The 17,250-nt window shown below is 35.0% G+C and overlaps 1 protein-coding gene across 1 annotated transcript; it reads left to right on the plus strand.

Annotated features, from left to right (window-relative positions):
• The first annotated feature begins 10,391 nt into the window (after positions 1-10,391).
• On the plus strand, positions 10,392-16,215 carry LOC146731516 (uncharacterized). The gene is made up of 12 exons (XM_085493190.1): positions 10,392-10,513; positions 10,824-10,857; positions 11,494-11,622; positions 11,939-12,079; positions 12,371-12,511; positions 12,669-12,803; positions 14,353-14,493; positions 14,651-14,782; positions 14,948-15,082; positions 15,232-15,372; positions 15,530-15,712; positions 16,112-16,215. The coding sequence occupies exons 1-11, from the start codon at positions 10,469-10,471 to the stop codon at positions 15,667-15,669; spliced, it is 1,314 nt and encodes a 437-aa protein (XP_085349316.1). The 5' UTR covers positions 10,392-10,468; the 3' UTR covers positions 15,670-15,712; positions 16,112-16,215.
• The last annotated feature ends 1,035 nt before the right edge of the window (positions 16,216-17,250 follow it).

Raw genomic sequence — 17,250 nt, forward strand, 5'->3', positions numbered from 1 at the left:
TAATGTCAGACTTCAGTAAAAACGTAAATACGAACCATTTTATCACGGAAGCCCGAACTCCGCACAGTTCGATGCGCGTTACTTATCATGACTGCACAAAGGAGCTTTGCATAGAACTCATTTGCATATTCGAATATGTTCGAACTACAAGACCCTGTCGGTTAACAAAGTTATGCGTAAGCCACTTGGTTACTTTAATCACTTTAATAAGACGTTTCAAGCCCCGGCACCGAATAAAATGTTCAGTTAAGGTAGAAGCCTAGTCATAATTTTTGACAAAATTGGTCATAAATCGCACGACAATGTTCATTAGTTTATTATGTACAATCATGAAGCTAATGTCTCATGGTACAATGAAATAGGATTATTTTGTGTGTTACAGTTATGCCTTTTGAGAAACGCGTCCTAATATTTCCTGAAGATTGATATGTTTAGAACATTTCCATAGAACACAATGTTAAAGACAAAATGCATTTTTTGACACATTTTAAAACCCAGATTTTTGAAATAATTCAGAACAACAAAAAGTACTCCATCATTAACAATATATGATTTTTTCACCAGGCTAGATTTTGAGATATTGCATAATATCTCTGCCATAGAAATCTGTGCTAAAAGAGTTATAATAGTGTCAAAATGGCGATTTTCCACTAAAATTAAACCATCAATTTTTAGAAAAAAAGGCTGGTGACACCCAACGTTTTTTAGGTCAATATCCTTATATTGCCTTGGAGTACAATTTATTGCAAAATGAATAAATTTTGGGTTTTTTAATTTATGAGTAGGCTTCTACCATAATTAGATTAAAATACATGACGTGCGTTCGAAAAGTACAATCCTTTCCTACATGCCAAAGCATTAGTTTCTACTATAAATGACTAACTTTATAAACTTACTAGAACCTGTGTGTTCTATGACTGTTAGACGCGCAAAATCGAACCCGTTCAAGCCAGAAATAGTATTAAAATATTCACCAGAATACAAGATAAACGGAAATGTTAGGAAACTCCTTTCAGTGAAATTAGTTTTTAATGTTTCCTTCCCAACTATATACGTTAACTTCTGTTTTTTCTCCCCAGTTTTAGTGTATCGCGTGCGCCATTGCACTACCGTAACATTACCTTGCAAAACATAGTCCGTGATAAAATGGTTCGTATTTACGTTTTTACTGAAGTCTGACATTAATAAATAGTTCGGATGTCACATGCGTTTTTTCCCACTTATTGTAGTTCGGTTTTAAATGAAACAACCGCGGAAAAATGACCGTGCGTAGTGAGGTGATTGACCACAAAATTGAAGGCTGCCCGTGGCAGAGGCACTATTGCGTAAAGCGCAAAGGCCTCTGGGAAGGAGATTGCAAATCGCCTAGCTTCACGCCACTACACGTCTTCCCCTCGGCCACCGGGCATCCCCAATAAAGGATGCTTAATAACCGAGCTTATTACGTGATTACGTGCAGAGAACATAAAACCCGTCCACGCGATCCGCGCCACACAGCGTGGCCAGAATGCGGCAAAGGCCTTCAGATCCGGCTGTAGTAGGATGGTGAAAGTAATGGTACAGCATTGAATAAGTACTGAGAAATAATTTTAAAATTCATAGTTGCTGTTGACATAGGAAGTACAGTAAGCAAATAACACCGAATAAACGGCAAGGTGTAAACTTGTTGTTTATTGTTGGTTAAGAAAAAATAAAAACTTTATTATTTCCTAGTTCATTACTGACGTTTATACTATTCACACTATCTTTACATGGTTGTCTTTCAACTAGTCATGCTAGCGATGTCTAGCAACTGGCCAAATTACAATCGAGTGGTGGGTGGGTCACAGTCAAGTACAAATAAGCCATTCACTTCCGAAGAACAAATATAATCATTCCCTCCGATCAAGTACTTTAACCTTGATTCAAATGACATAACCAAAAGACTTAAAACATCGCCTACTTCATATAACACACAACACCATATTCACATAATTGTTCATACATGTATACATTTGCATTTTGTCTGTATCAGTGTTCTTGTGGGTTTGTGACGTTAGCCGTGACAGCTGTTGAGAACACTGCAGCTGGTTTCATATGCTTCAGTCAAACTCTTTCTTTACTACCCATCTCCTCGTCGTGCTATATGTGGCAGTTGTTGCATATTTAAGGTGGTTTAACCCACCAAAACAGCACAGAGAATGAGGCAATTGTGACATTTAGTGCTTCAAAAAATGTTCTTTGTTCATTTGTGTTTGTATACGTAGATGCAGTTTTCTTTGCTTGAATCAAATTCACTGGCTTCGTACATACAGGTATACAGGTTGACCTGTTTCTTATTATCCAAGGCAGTAGAACACTCAATTTCAAGTGCCACTCTTTAGAACAGGTAGTCAAGTCAAGTCATTATGAAGAAGTATTTCAAGGGGTTGAACCCATTCAGCTTCATTTGACATCGCCTCCATTATTGAATGTGTATTTTACAGCTTTCCAATCACCAATTACCAACGGTTAACCATCTACAGAATGTGCGTATCATTTTGAGCATAGTGATTGCACTTGCTCATAATAAGTTATAACATTAAACATTTTGACCACTTTTCAAAATAGAGATGAGTGTAAGGTTATGAAATTTATTTCATTGTTTAGCATAAAGGATTGGACAGATATACCACATTGAAAATAGCGAGTTGAATCACTCATAAGGAACAAATATCCAAGATGGCGGCCACGTTTGACCATTTTTCCTGAAAATCGAAAATGACGGATGAACCATTTGATTGATCAATATTATTTTATCCAAACGTGCAATAGACAAAATATCAAGTGGATCAGTAAAAGCTTGTTGTCGTCTTTAGATATGTCTATGTATTACAAGTTTGGTAATGTCAGCTACAAGGCACAATAGTTGATGCACCTTATGGGGAAAGTCATGTGATTTTACCTTGGAAGTAGAATGCACCATCAATGGAGATGGAAAATAAAGTAAGGCAGTACAGAACAAATGAATGAAGGCGCTGTTACACTTGCATCTGTAGATACTGTTCATCACACAAAGGAAACGAGCTATCATCATTGTGTTCGACAAACTTACCGGCTACATATTGTCTGTGTCAATCTTTTTCCACAGCATAACAAGCTTCAATATGATCAGGGAGGCTATAAGGCCTTCACTGTATACTAACACAACCCGTAAGTTTAACGACAAAGTGAATTAATTTAATGAACGGTAACGTATTAAGAAGGTAGTATAAATAACTCCCTGCCTGGGGACTCTGCTGAGGAGGGCTAATCTGCCCAAATACGTGCTGTAGACACAGTGATATTGCTTTGGTAAAAATGTTATAATCTGTGCATAAAGTTAAATTGCAGCCAGTTTTTCAGTAAATTGTTGTCTCGTTTTTACCGTGGGATTGCTGTAACAGCTCCGCGACTGAGCAATGGTAAGACGCCCTCAACGGTGTTAACTGGATATAGCTAGTGTATATCAGAACCCATACTATCAATACCAGGGATTCTGACACTGGAAACATATTTGACCGACGTGATTATCTCATCACTGGATTATCACACATTTCAGCTATGTCAGCTTCGAACTTTGGCACACAGCCACGATCTCAGGGGCGTTTGAACGAAATAACATTTTGAGAATAGCCCACAATGTTTTCAATTCGTTTGGAGGCTTCATGTCTCCCCTACCTGTATACATTATTTAAAGAGCCATGAGTAAACTGCATCTAAATGGCTAGCATGTCACATATTCAAGCTGATAATCGTAATATGTCATAATTGAATTCAATAAAACTACCCCTCATCTAATCGCAATTGTACGTTTACAGTCATGATACACTGGCACAACATAAGTTGAACATTCAATCAATGATGATTCTAAACTATTAAATGGATAATTTATATAGCACTAGACACCTGTGCATATCGATGAATAACAATATTGCAAAAATTAACATGCCTGTTATATAGATGTATACATAATGTTTATTTACATCAGCTGCAGTCAAAATACATCATGCAATTATAGTTCCTAACAAACCTTCAAATCCGAAGTGTTTACCATGACTAGCAGTTCGTGTGTATCACAGTCATCGATGCACAATAAAAGGTCCAAATCGCACCAAGAGTGTTCATGTATATTTACCAACATATATCTAAAGTGTATTGTCAATGAGTCATGAATTCCACCTCATTTACTTTTGAATGCTGCATTAGACTTTCCATCACTCTCTCACTTTTTTTCAAAAGACTATAGTATACACAATCATCTGCAGACGGTAAATACCTACTCCAGTCATAGTGTCCTAGTTCGACCTGAAGAAAATGGCTGCCACCGAACGTACGTGTTGTAGGCAGCGCTAAATCCCGGAAAAAACGTCAAACGAATTTTTTTCTCGCGATTTTTTTTGGTGAGAGTTTAATAAACATATTATTATCGATTTGCGATAGTTTCAATGATTCTGCTTTTTTCAGCTTTTATCTGAGATACCGTTTGGCGTCACACGTTTCTATTACGCGAGTGTATTGGAATAATAATAGCTGTTCTGTGTCGATAATAATCCTATTATCTAAAAACAACAAATTTAAGAGCATAAAATGTATCAGAAATGACTAAAATACCATTACAAGAACTAAAGACCGACACAAGAAGAACTATGGACCCACAGCAGACTTTGGAATATCCCAAGAATTCTAGCAATTATATTGGAATAATGTAGAAATGCAATTGAGAAATGTTAAGTTTGTATAGGCGATATGCATGAAGACAACGCAATATTTAAGAACGTCTTAACTTCAAGATTATTTCAAATACCACTAAAATAACCTCAAATTACAAGGAGTAATCTTACCAGTAGAACATCTGGTTAAATGTTACTACCGACTACAATGCTTTGTAAACAGTGTAGTTTTCAAAATATTACATGACACGTCCACTATCGAAGGAAATAAAATATATTTGCAATATATTAAAGTTAAAAATGTGTATATTTAAAGAGATACTCTAGAAGATTGATCAACGCCATCACACACTTCTCTGATTGAACAACCAACAGCAAAAAAAATACAGAACAGAAATTTTTTAGTCAACAAAAAATGTATGATGACATCACAACCAGCTAACAGATAGACCAGCATGCACTGGACCAGCAAAGACGTACTGAGAGTGTATGATGAGTACGTGATGTATATATACACCATTATCTACTAAGCAATGCACCTTACAAACATCAATACCAAGTAAGTGATCGAGAGGGACTACAGGCGGTATGCCTTTGCAAGTAGCCAGTGGATCAGTGTGGAAAATACTATCTTTATTGACGACCAATTGATCTATAATTCGAAGGGATAGCATCATTGGCACTTCAGTCTTAATATTATACTCGGTGGTGGTGGACTCATTCAATTGCTTCTTGTTTTTAGTTTTCTCGTTCATCTTCAGCCTTACACATACCTGTGCATTTACCATTCAACTCTTCCCATATGTTGGCAATCTTTGTCTTACCTTGAATGCCAAAGTTGTCCTAAAATAAAAGCAGCTCAATACCTTTCCTTGTTGTGATGAACCCAATTTTGTGACGTCGTGTTTTTCCTCCTCCTTAGATCAGCGTCATACACTTGCCAGTATTCATTTTTACCGAATTCCTTGTAGTGTCTTTTTTTGCACTCTCGCTGTGTACTTTGTAAAATTGTCTATTATAAATAGAACGTCTTTTGTCCACAAATGTCAGCGTCATAGGCTGTTGATATTATAGGTGTTTCAATGGCGCCCAAGTCTCTAGTACGGTAGAATCTTTTCTACAGTCCCATCTCCTGTACCATAATACAAATAATGTACAGGAGTGAGCAAACTCAGAGAAAATGCGGCCTTCATAAACATTCTAGGGTATCGACTGTTTTTTCAATGACATGATCCTTTCCTAATCTACACATCTGGATATACAACATGCCCCAGACATTTCACACTTACAGAAATGCATACTTTTAAATATACGTTAACAAATTCAAGTGCTCCTCTAATGTTATGGGGGTGAATATCACATCACCTAAATAATACAAGCTTTTCTTTTTTTGAGCACTGTTCAATAATTTGTTCTAAACAAAACAGGACAGTGGTATAGTGGTATAGTGGTATAGCCAAGATGTAGTGACAAATGCTGTCTTTGGGGATATCCTTTTCTGTCCATAACAATCTGAAGGTATTCACTTTCATTTATAAAAAAACACACAGTTACAAGTACTTCCATACTTTCTTCTATGAACTAGATGGAGTACACATCTTTAATGGTAGCACTATGTGGCATTCAACACTTATCTGCGCCAATCTGTCTTATTTCCTCAATGAAAAGATTGAAGACACACATGGATTACTCGATTCCTGCATCACCCTATTGTTCAACTCACCCCTCATCTGTGCCATCACCTTATCATAGAGTGCTGGAGGTATGCATCTGAATGGCTGTCTGAAAGGTTTCCCAATCCCCAAGTTGATTTCATGCTTATAGTTAAACATATATTCAGCTTGGTCTCTGCATTCTGCATTATTAAACATGTTTACATGTGCCATATTTTGATACATATAGCACTATGATATTTCATGTCTGCAAAAATTCGTTTTAGTATTAGTTATCTGCATGTGAACAATGTTGCTACCAAACTTGTTTTGCTTCTTAAAGCGGGGGAGTCGTCACCTGCGCATGTGCCAGATGGCCATAGCGTGTCATTGTTTACAAGCAAGCGTCTACCCATGAGCCTTTGCGATTTTAGTGGATGTTGTTTCCGTCGCTTGTGACTCAATTCCTGCGCGTGTCAACAGAACTCATATATTTGTTCGACCAATGTATTTCAGCAGTAATATGTGCCTTGCATGCACGGTATTAAACAACTATCACCACTATAAACAGTGGGAAGAAACACCCAACTTCTACCAGTTCACTGCATCGTAGAGGTTCTATCCGAAGCACTCCATGGATGTGAAAAACTCACATAGTTATAGTAGAACACTGACGCATTAAAGTGATAAACTTTCATATCTGTCGAACCTGGCATGAAATATTCATGATTGATTTCATCCACTGATCATGAAAAGCTTTGGTTATTTTTTCTTAATGTGCAAGAATTTATTACGAACTTATTGCAAAATTGGTGAGTAGTTTGATTGAAACCTGCCCTAAAAACTAACGCATGGTGTGTAAACTCGAAGATTAAAAAAACATCGTAAAAGCTGCACATATACTTCACCGATACTTTGAATTTAAATAATTAATATTTCTGTTTGAAATAAAAATACATGAACGTTAGTACTTGTCACATAATTTAAGGTAGCGGGACTATTATTTGCATACTTGTTTTTATCTTCTAATTGTGACCAAACGACTACAAATAGACCCAGAAAGTATATATTTTTGGAATCGCCAGACTTCAAGCTTTTCAAATGTGTGTTTGCCATGCCCGTAACTGCATTCTACGGTGCGTTACTCAATCAAAAGTGAAAAAATACTTTTTTTTGTAAAAAAAATAATTACGCATTTATGCTGGTGATAAGAAGGTTTTTTTTTCACTTTTCCTAGTTGTTCAATAGTCTGGTAAATTGAATGTGTCTGGTCAGTTTTATTCAAGCAGCGCGTTTTGAAAAGTAGTGTCCTACTAGTAGTAGTCGCATTGCCCCCAACTCAAACCACAACACATTGGTAAATAATCCATGAAATAGCTTGTCTGTACACATTCAAGTTCCTCTCATTGTCACCTTAAAGCTGTGAAAATTTGGTGTTAATCCGACGACAATAAGTATATGTTATTATTTGTTAAAGACCTTGTATTTTGAAAAACATAAACTCCTAGAAAACGTCCATGAAGTCACAGCAAAGATTTTCAAGCTTGTTTATCGGCACAAACGATTTGTTTTTCCTTCAAGGTCTGTTTTAACATGTGTAGGGGGCATCCAAATGTGTAAGGCTATTGGAAACCAAAAAATAAAGGAATGGGATAGCTATAATTCGATAAAATCGGCAGATGAAAACACCAAAATCAATGATTTTTTTTAGTGGCTGTGTGACCTTGTGTCTGATACATTCATATGCAAATGACTAATCTGTGAAATAAACAGGGGCGGAGACAAACCACTCAAATGTTTGGAAACACTCATTGTGTGTCAGATAGCTACTGATAACACATCCTAACATTGCTTTGTCTTGAGTTAATCTTTGAAACTTATAGGCACACAGATTAAACCTGTGTTGTTGATTTTGGAAAACACTACTGAAGCTGCCTTGCTTCCCTTCAGAAAATCAACATTTTAACCAACTTACATGACATTCTAGGTTACGTTGACTTTATCAGATGAAAGTTTATAGTGCATTTCATCAATTAATAAATAAATGTGAAAATCGTAATTTTCAACACAAATAATACTCTCGCTACCTTAAATAAACACATGACGTACAAAACGTGCTTAGATTTACAGATAATTTAGGTGACTATTTAAGAAGAAACATGTGACAACTTATATGTGATGGGAATACTAATCCGTCTGATGTAGTTCTCAGGTTTTAAACAGAAACTATATGATTATTACTTAGAATGATATATGGGGATCAACTCCATATCCATTTTTCTTACTGTTTTTACTATGTAGTGCAGCATACTTGGCAGTTGTTATAGTTTCTTTTGTTAATTTCTGACAGTCGTTTGTTTTGTGTTTTCAAAATTTCTCCAATATCAAAATCCACTGTTTGGTATGTTATTTCCACTTTTAAATAACTGGGAACCATTCTGACTACACAAAGTCAATAACTAACTCTGTTTGTAATTAAAGTGAGGTTTGTAATGTTAATTACTTCTTAGCACATATTAACGTAATGCAACCAATTATACTTCTTGTGAAGCTATACACGTACAAAGCGAATCCAGTTATCGGATTTCAAATGATATTTTACACATCAAAGGCTCACCGATCAAGACACACCTTAGGCTATGTTGCACAAAATAATAACAGCTCTCCATATATTATAATTAATCTTATGCGGCACAATATGTGCGAATTATTTGATGACTAAAATTACAACTTTATAATGGACACTAAATTACGTTTAATGATCTAGCCAATACAAATAAATTGAAAAAAAAAATATCATTATGCATCAGACTTAAGTGCTCTCAGTCAAACCATATTCTGATTATAAATATATGGTATTGTTATAATTAAAAATCATTTGTAAACTCGTAACATATACCTGCATATTCACATCAATATATTTACCGATAATGCGAATTTAGGTATCTACTTTGGAAATAACGATTACTTTACTAAAACTTTACTGGATACCTCACTTACTACACACGTAGATAATTGATTGTCAACGAATTAATAGTTTTAAGTGAGGTGAGGTATGTGATTATAATTTACTCATAGCACATTGACACAAATTAGCGTAATTAAATGATAGTTAAGAAGCCAGACACGTACGAACCATATTCAGTTACCGTTTTCGAAATGGGATTATACACATCAAAAACTCAGCGACACACCTAAGGCTATGCTGCACCAAATAATAAACAACTCTCCAGTTATATTATGATTAATCCTATGCGGTACAATACGTCCCAGTGATACACAATCATGATTATTAATACAAAATTTACCCCTTTTATGATAAACATTAAATTACATTTAATAAACTCGCCACAGCTATTATATGTACGTATTATACAAATCGTATCAGACTCTAATAGTTGTAGTCAAAAACTGACATGGTCGTATGGTGTGGAAACCTATAATTACAATGCATTCGTATTCACAGCACATATACTGCATAATCTCATTGGAATATTCTGCTGACAGCAATTCACAGAATATATAGAAATAGTCAATGTGAGTTTGGAATGTTAATTTCAATCACCGTATACCGTAATAACTGTCTCATTAATTAAGTAATTAGAACTAAGGTCACATGCAATTCAAATGAATGTATCACCTTGACAAAGACAATTTAATTATATGATGAGGAGTAATTGGAACTCATTACAGCTTTTTATCGTTTTATTAATTGTTCCATCTAGTTTAATTGATTATTGACTGAATTCGCACCTGTCCACATCAAGGAATGGTTTAAGGTAAAACACTTGGTATAATAATGGCAGTGCGGAAACAATTATAGTAGCGTAGTTTCGGGAATGGTGCTCACATATTAACATGAATAAAACGATTTGGTTCAGAGCATCCGGTTCGTGCATATCTGAGGAATACAAAATTTGTAAACTCAGCACGCTGTTGTGTTGGCACATCGGATGTATAATCGCATTAAAGTTTCTTGCAGATATTGTCTAAACATATGGTAAATACTGTTTGTTTCACCACAACTCTGCTCTTTGATGTACCCGGTGATGTAACATATAAATATAACTAAACTGAAAACTATTCACACAGCCAGGACTCGTCTGTCAGCGTGTGTACATTGCTTCGAGTGAAGATACATTTAAAATGAATTTCAGTCATTCTCTGTTAACGCTTGTAGCGTTGATCTGTGTAAGTACCACTTATATAATATAAATATTACTCAGGTTTATTACAAAACATGAACATAATATTATCATGACTTCTACCACAAGAAAAATTAACATGATTGATGGTAAAGCATGAATGTGTCGGCTAGTCTGTGTTACTACGGATAATTGCATGAGTCAGTGGGTGGTGATGATTGTATGCGCTGCACCATAAAAACCAACACCAGGTATGTGTCAGCTAGTGTGGGTTTGTAAAGGTAATCTGACTGTATGTCTGTCTGTCTTAATCAAATGTAGTATTATTTCAATAATGGTAATTATTTTTATTCCAGTTTATTACCCTTTCTAACGGCAATACAGACCACGGTGAGTGTTTTATATTCTATAAGTTCCTTATTCAGTTACTGTCTGGCATGATACAAATCTTAAATCAGATCATTTACTTAAAAATATCTATTAATAATGTCGAAGTTTTCAACTACCATATGATATAATACGACGTATTATATATTGATATGACGATAAACATTTCATTTCACATAAATTAACACTTGTTTTTTTGACTCGCTGTCCGTACGAATAAAAAATATTGACTTGCAGACTTGTGTATAGTGTGACGAAATTCTGAAGGATTTGATTGATTATCATTTTTTTTAAAACAGTGGCTTGGTATGTTCGAAAATGTCTGGTACATTATTTTTAAGATGCCTAATTAAATTTTAAATTATTCATAAAATTTGTGTATCCAAGCGTACAATATTGTAATTGTGATGATAAAAATGGAGCGAGCACACATTGCAATTAATTTGGACACGTGACACCAGAAGTGTGGCTTAATGTTTATCGTCTCCGCATCATGAAATTGTGGGTTCGACTCCCACGGTCGGCTGCAAAATAAGCAATAAGAAAAAAAGTATACATTCATTCATCAAGGTATCCTTTGTATTATAATGGTGTAAATACTTTCCACTTTTACAAGATGTGTTTTTGTCAATGATGTAGATGAGTGTGCGAGTGAGTGTGATGGCACATGCCGTAAGAAACACTGCAATGACAATGAGCATGAATCGGATAATCCAAGCTGCATGAACGATTGTGCTGAAAACAAAGGTCGGATATGCTGTGTGGGAGGTAAGTTTTCACTCAACTATAGGTTTTATTTGTTTGGATGATGATCGATATCACGCATCCGTGTTTGTCATTCATTCATTCGTCATCTGATCATTTGAGATTTGTCACACGTACTACTACAATTTAGGTATTACTTTTTTAATTGTCTACAGTCGTTGTGCTCGTATTTTTCTCGGAGACATGTACGATTTCACACTAAACATTCTGAGAGACTTTTAGATTTAGAATTTAATTTTATCATGCTACATTTGATGATCACGGTATATAGAAGTAAACATTCTTCGCTTTAACAAGATTCCTTTGTTGACCGGTGTAGGTGTTGTAGGTAATGAGTGTGCAAGTGATTGTGATGGTCAATGCCGTAAAAAACACTGCAATGACAATGAAATTGAATCAACTAATCCTAGCTGCGTACAAGATTGTGCTGATAATAAAGGTCGGATATGCTGTGTGGTAGGTAAGTTTTCACGATTTTTTATAATTTATGTTGATGGAAATTAATAAAACTGAATTTCTGGTCAATAACATTGTACATTGGTTCAACACTAATTTGGAAATTAACATGATCAGCCAGACTTTTCACTTTTCTCTTATATTCTTCATAAACTGTAGTTTAGTATATCGACATAATCGACCTTGATTTTACAGAAAGATCAATAAAAAAAATACACGCTTCTAACTTCCTTCCTTAACTCTTTCTATAATGTAATTGTGATTATATTTTATGATATGTGTATTTGATTTGCAGATGATGATCCAACCGAATATGACTGCGAAAGTACCTGTGGTGGTACATGTCGTAAACATTGCAAACGAGGTGAACAAGATGCGGAACCTGTAGATGAGTGTGTTGCAACGTGTCTAACGGATTATAGGTGTTGTGTGCCAGGTAAGATTTCACACTTAATAATCTGAGAGAAATGTATACACGTTTGTTTTATTATTAAGAATGTAATTTTATCATGATCTAGGTACACTTCTTATTAAACGTTCTTTTAGTGACATCAAATAGATTAACACGGTCTGCTTTCATTTGAATGATTTAGATCATAATGAGTGCAAAAATATATGCAATGGAGAATGCCGTTCAAAACACTGCGATAGAGAAGAAAAAGAGTCAAATAATTCAATATGCGTGAAAGACTGTGATGATAAAAATGGTCGAATATGCTGTGTACCGGGTAAGTTTTCACCATTCAAAGAACATTCATTTTGGATTTCGTTTTTATTCATGTACGCGGTAATTATTTAAATATAAAGTTCAAATGTCTGTTTAATAATCTGAAAAATAACATGTGCAACCGCATTAATTGCATCAAATTTCTCTGATTTCTTCAAAAATTGTATGCAAAGTTTATTATTTACAAAATTCGCCTTGATTTCGCATGAAGAAGTAAAAAAAGTAAGTAATTGGTTTCTTTTTTTGTCGCCTTGTGGTACTGAAATATGATTATACAAATTTATCATATGTATTTGATGACAAATCAGCCATGACGGTAAAATAAACTGTGATGGTATATGTCGTACACATTGTACACGTGGTGAACAGGAAATGAATACGAACAGCACCTGATGTGTGGCTTACCGGTTATCGTGTTCGTATCGTTATCATCTAATTGTAAGTTTAACTCCCATGATCGGCTGCAAATTAGCGGAGAAACGGGAGAATGGCATTCCTGCGTTGGAAAGGTCAAGCTGTCGGTCCCGTGTTAATGCGAGAAAAAGACTCAATTGATTTTGTGCAAAAGGTAGCCGCTTTCCGCGGAGCAACTGATGTATTACGTGTATGTGCACGCTTGAGTTGTGTTGTCTCTTATATCCTAATCTGATATTGAGCCCAAGTCCATTGTCAGATAATGATGTCGGTGAAATAAATAAATAACTATCCTTTTATTTACGATTTATCATGTACAACTAGACTGGCACAGTCGGGGCGATTAATTTATTTTTTGTAGTTAAAATAAAATAAGAAAATTCGCGATATGGAGATGTTAGCGCGAAATCACCCCGACTGGTTTATTCTGTAGGAAATTCATTGCTATTAAATATTCATGAATGCCCACAGGTGGGCGCGGAAACACGTGCAAAATGAGGTGAACATGGCAAAGGTCACAGTGCAGACATAACATGGCGGCACGTTGAAATTCGAGTTTGTCGTAGTCGTCGTTTCTAATTCATCACAATTTGTAAAAAAGTAACTCGTACTATTCGTATAATTAAAACAAAATCGGCTGCTACAACCAGCCGACGTCTTCTCGGTCAGCGATCAGTTGAAGAGACGTTGTGATTGGCTTAGATGATTGTCAATTAGAACATTATTAACATAATTACCCGTTGAAAAATCGCCGGGTTCCTGCAGTGCCGATAGAGGGCCATGCAGAATAAACCAGTCGGGGTGATTTCACAGTTACAGGGGATTTTGCGCTCACACCACCATTTCGCGATTTTTTGTATTTTATTTGAACTACAAAAACAAATTAATCGCCCCGACTGCGCCAGTCCAATGTACAACTACAATTTTGATATTATCTTTATCCAATTGTCTACAGCCACTGTGTTCGTTGTTTTTCAGTTGTCGGGTGACAAGTACAATTTCAGAAATAAACAATATATACGTTTGTTTTATATTCGAAACTTACTTTTATCAGATTACATGTTGTACTTCATGTAAAACTGGTGTAAATATTCTTTATTTTAACGAGATTGACTTTTTGACTTGTGGAGATACAGATGGTGTGAATAATGAGTGTGAAAGTGAGTGTAATGGCCAATGCCGTACACACAACTGCGATGACGATGAAATCGAGACAACTAATCCAAGCTGCATCCAATATTGTGAAGATAACAATGGTCAGATATGCTGTGTAAAAGGTAAGTTGTCACGCAAATTCTAACCAATGAATTAACATTGTATATTGGTTCAACATTGATATGGGAAATGATAATTTCTCTGATTTCTCTAAATAAAAGGCTAATTTATGCTCCGAACAAATACTAGATTTCACAAAACGTATACGTTTTTTTTCAGCACCCCCAAGTGAATGCAAAGCAGACTGTGGTGGTACATGTCGTAAACATTGCAAACGCACTGAACAAGATGCGGAACCCGTGGAAGGATGTGTTGCAAGTTGTCCAATAGATTATAGATGTTGTGTGCCAGGTAAGATTTCACATAATATGATGATAATTTACTAATCTAAATATGTTTATACAATCGTTCCAGTATTCAGAACGTAATTTTATCATAAACAAGGTATTAAACACTTGCATTGTCCTAGTGAAATCAATTCGATTAAAGATCTGCTTTCTTTTTTGAATGATTTAGATTATAAGGAGTGTGAAAGTGAGTGTAATGGACAATGCCGTAAAAAACATTGTAACAGAGATGAATATGAGTCAGATAATCCAAGCTGCCTAAAAGATTGTGATGATAAAAAAGGTCGAATATGCTGTGTGAAAGGTACGTTGCATGTATATTTTACGCGGATTTATGTTCAATACATTTATTCTGACATTGTATATTGATTCAACAGTGATATGGGAAACTTTACCACTTTCTACATTGTGTTTGTGAATTAGATTTTACAAAACGTATATATGCATTCTCAGATAATGTAACCCTTGAATATGACTGCGAAACTACCTGTGGTGGTACATGTCGTAAACATTGCAAACGTCGTGAACAAGATGCGGAACCTGTAGATGAGTGTGTTGCAACGTGTCCAACGGATTATAGGTGTTGTGTGCCAGGTAAGATTTTACACTTAAAAATCTGAGAACATGTTTTTTATATATATTGAGAATTCCTTTATATCATGAACAAGCTGTATTTCGTACTGTACACCCACACTTTAACCCATGAAATCAAACTTTATTTTAACATGTTTAACTTTTTTGTGTAATTTAGATGAGGAAGCGTGTAAATATGATTGTAATGGCCAATGCCGTAAAAAACACTGCAATGACAATGAATACCAGTCATATGAACCAAGTTGTGAAAAAGATTGTAAAGATAAAAAAGAACGAATTTGCTGTGTTCCATGGTAAAGTTTCACGCAACCGACACCAGATGTATTTTGCTTTTATTTAGGTAATTTTTTTTTTATCATATTATGATTCCATTGTTGCATTTCAACATAGTACATTGTGAACAAAATTCTCAAACCTTGTTCGTTGGCCAATAATGTAGACTGAAAAGTAACTAGCTATGTCAAAACTCATGACAAAATATAAATACATTGCACATCGAAATATATGTCCAGGTGTTTATACGTTTCAATCATTCACCACTTTCTTTACCGTTCGTGAAACGTGAACGTATTTTTATAAGCCACAACACATAATAGTTGTTTTTGAAAACTAATTTTCTGTAGTGTTTCTATTTAAATTCCACATACTTCAAATTAAAAATTTAGTAACTATCAAATATGTATTCATCTTCTAATAACATAACATAAATGTAACTGAATATTTTGTATCTCCTTCACAGATATCACTGTCCGGCACTAAGTAACCAACGAGATTTACAATTTGTCTTGTGTAAAGAATAAATTTAGATCTTAAATTAGAAATAAAGCATACAAATGCAATGGCTATGTTTGACTGTAGTGTCGTAACACTTGTGTATTAGGTGTGTACACATTGGCAATAACAATATCACTCACCGATTTACATGACATCTATGCATACAATAATTATTTTATTGTTTTTATTCACTCCGATCTTGCAACTTTAACGAATCAGGTGATTACCATAGCTAATATGACTGAATTATCCAAACACTATAAAAGTATGCTTTAAATCATTGTGCTCAGCAAGGGCCAATTATGTGTACAGTACACTGATGTGAACACTTGCTTAATTACCAGATATTGTTTGACGTTCGAGCTTTAGGATAGTTTTGAAATGCAACATATCTGTGGTATTCCATATAATCAGTTTACGACCATCATTGCGAAAAAAGACCTTCCGTTTTCGACATTGTGAATTTCTTTAGTTTTTAAGCAGAAAAATACAGTATTTTTCCGAAATAACTTATTGTTCATTGAACACACTATTGTTGTTGGCAAACTACGTAGTTTGTATTTTTATTTAGCTTCTTTCAGTAATAATTCAAGACAAATAAAAAGCAAAATATAGAAAATATAGCAAATTATATTTTTTCTGTAATATTCTTGTGTAATCGGTAATTATGAAAATTATTTATAGGTGCATAAAGAGTACAATTTTTTTTGTTAGTTTTTTCCCTAAAAAATGTCGAAAACGGAAAGTTTTTAACGTAGTGTTGACCGTTTGGACACTTATCTGATGAGCACACTAATCTTAAGATATTGTATATGCTCATCATAGTGTTTCAATAGACAAGGAATCAAGAAGTGGTATATCCTTCCCGGCTAAATCTCTGTAAGACTGAACACCACATTTCCCTCCATAAATGCCACGAGCCTGTAGCATTGTGAACAGGGTGAGCAGTGGGCTGTGTGTACTCCTTATTTACTGCTAAATGTACAACCAGTATTCATATATTGACCATTGTTACACTCGGCCAACCGACATCACTATACTGTCAGCACAGCATACATTTTTTTTATAAATCCTTATAAAATTCAATAGCAGTTAAATCTAACC

This window comes from Saccoglossus kowalevskii, chromosome 18 (genome assembly GCF_978046115.1).
Source record: "Saccoglossus kowalevskii chromosome 18, keSacKowa6.1, whole genome shotgun sequence".
In the NCBI taxonomy this organism is placed as follows: Eukaryota; Metazoa; Hemichordata; class Enteropneusta; family Harrimaniidae; genus Saccoglossus; species Saccoglossus kowalevskii.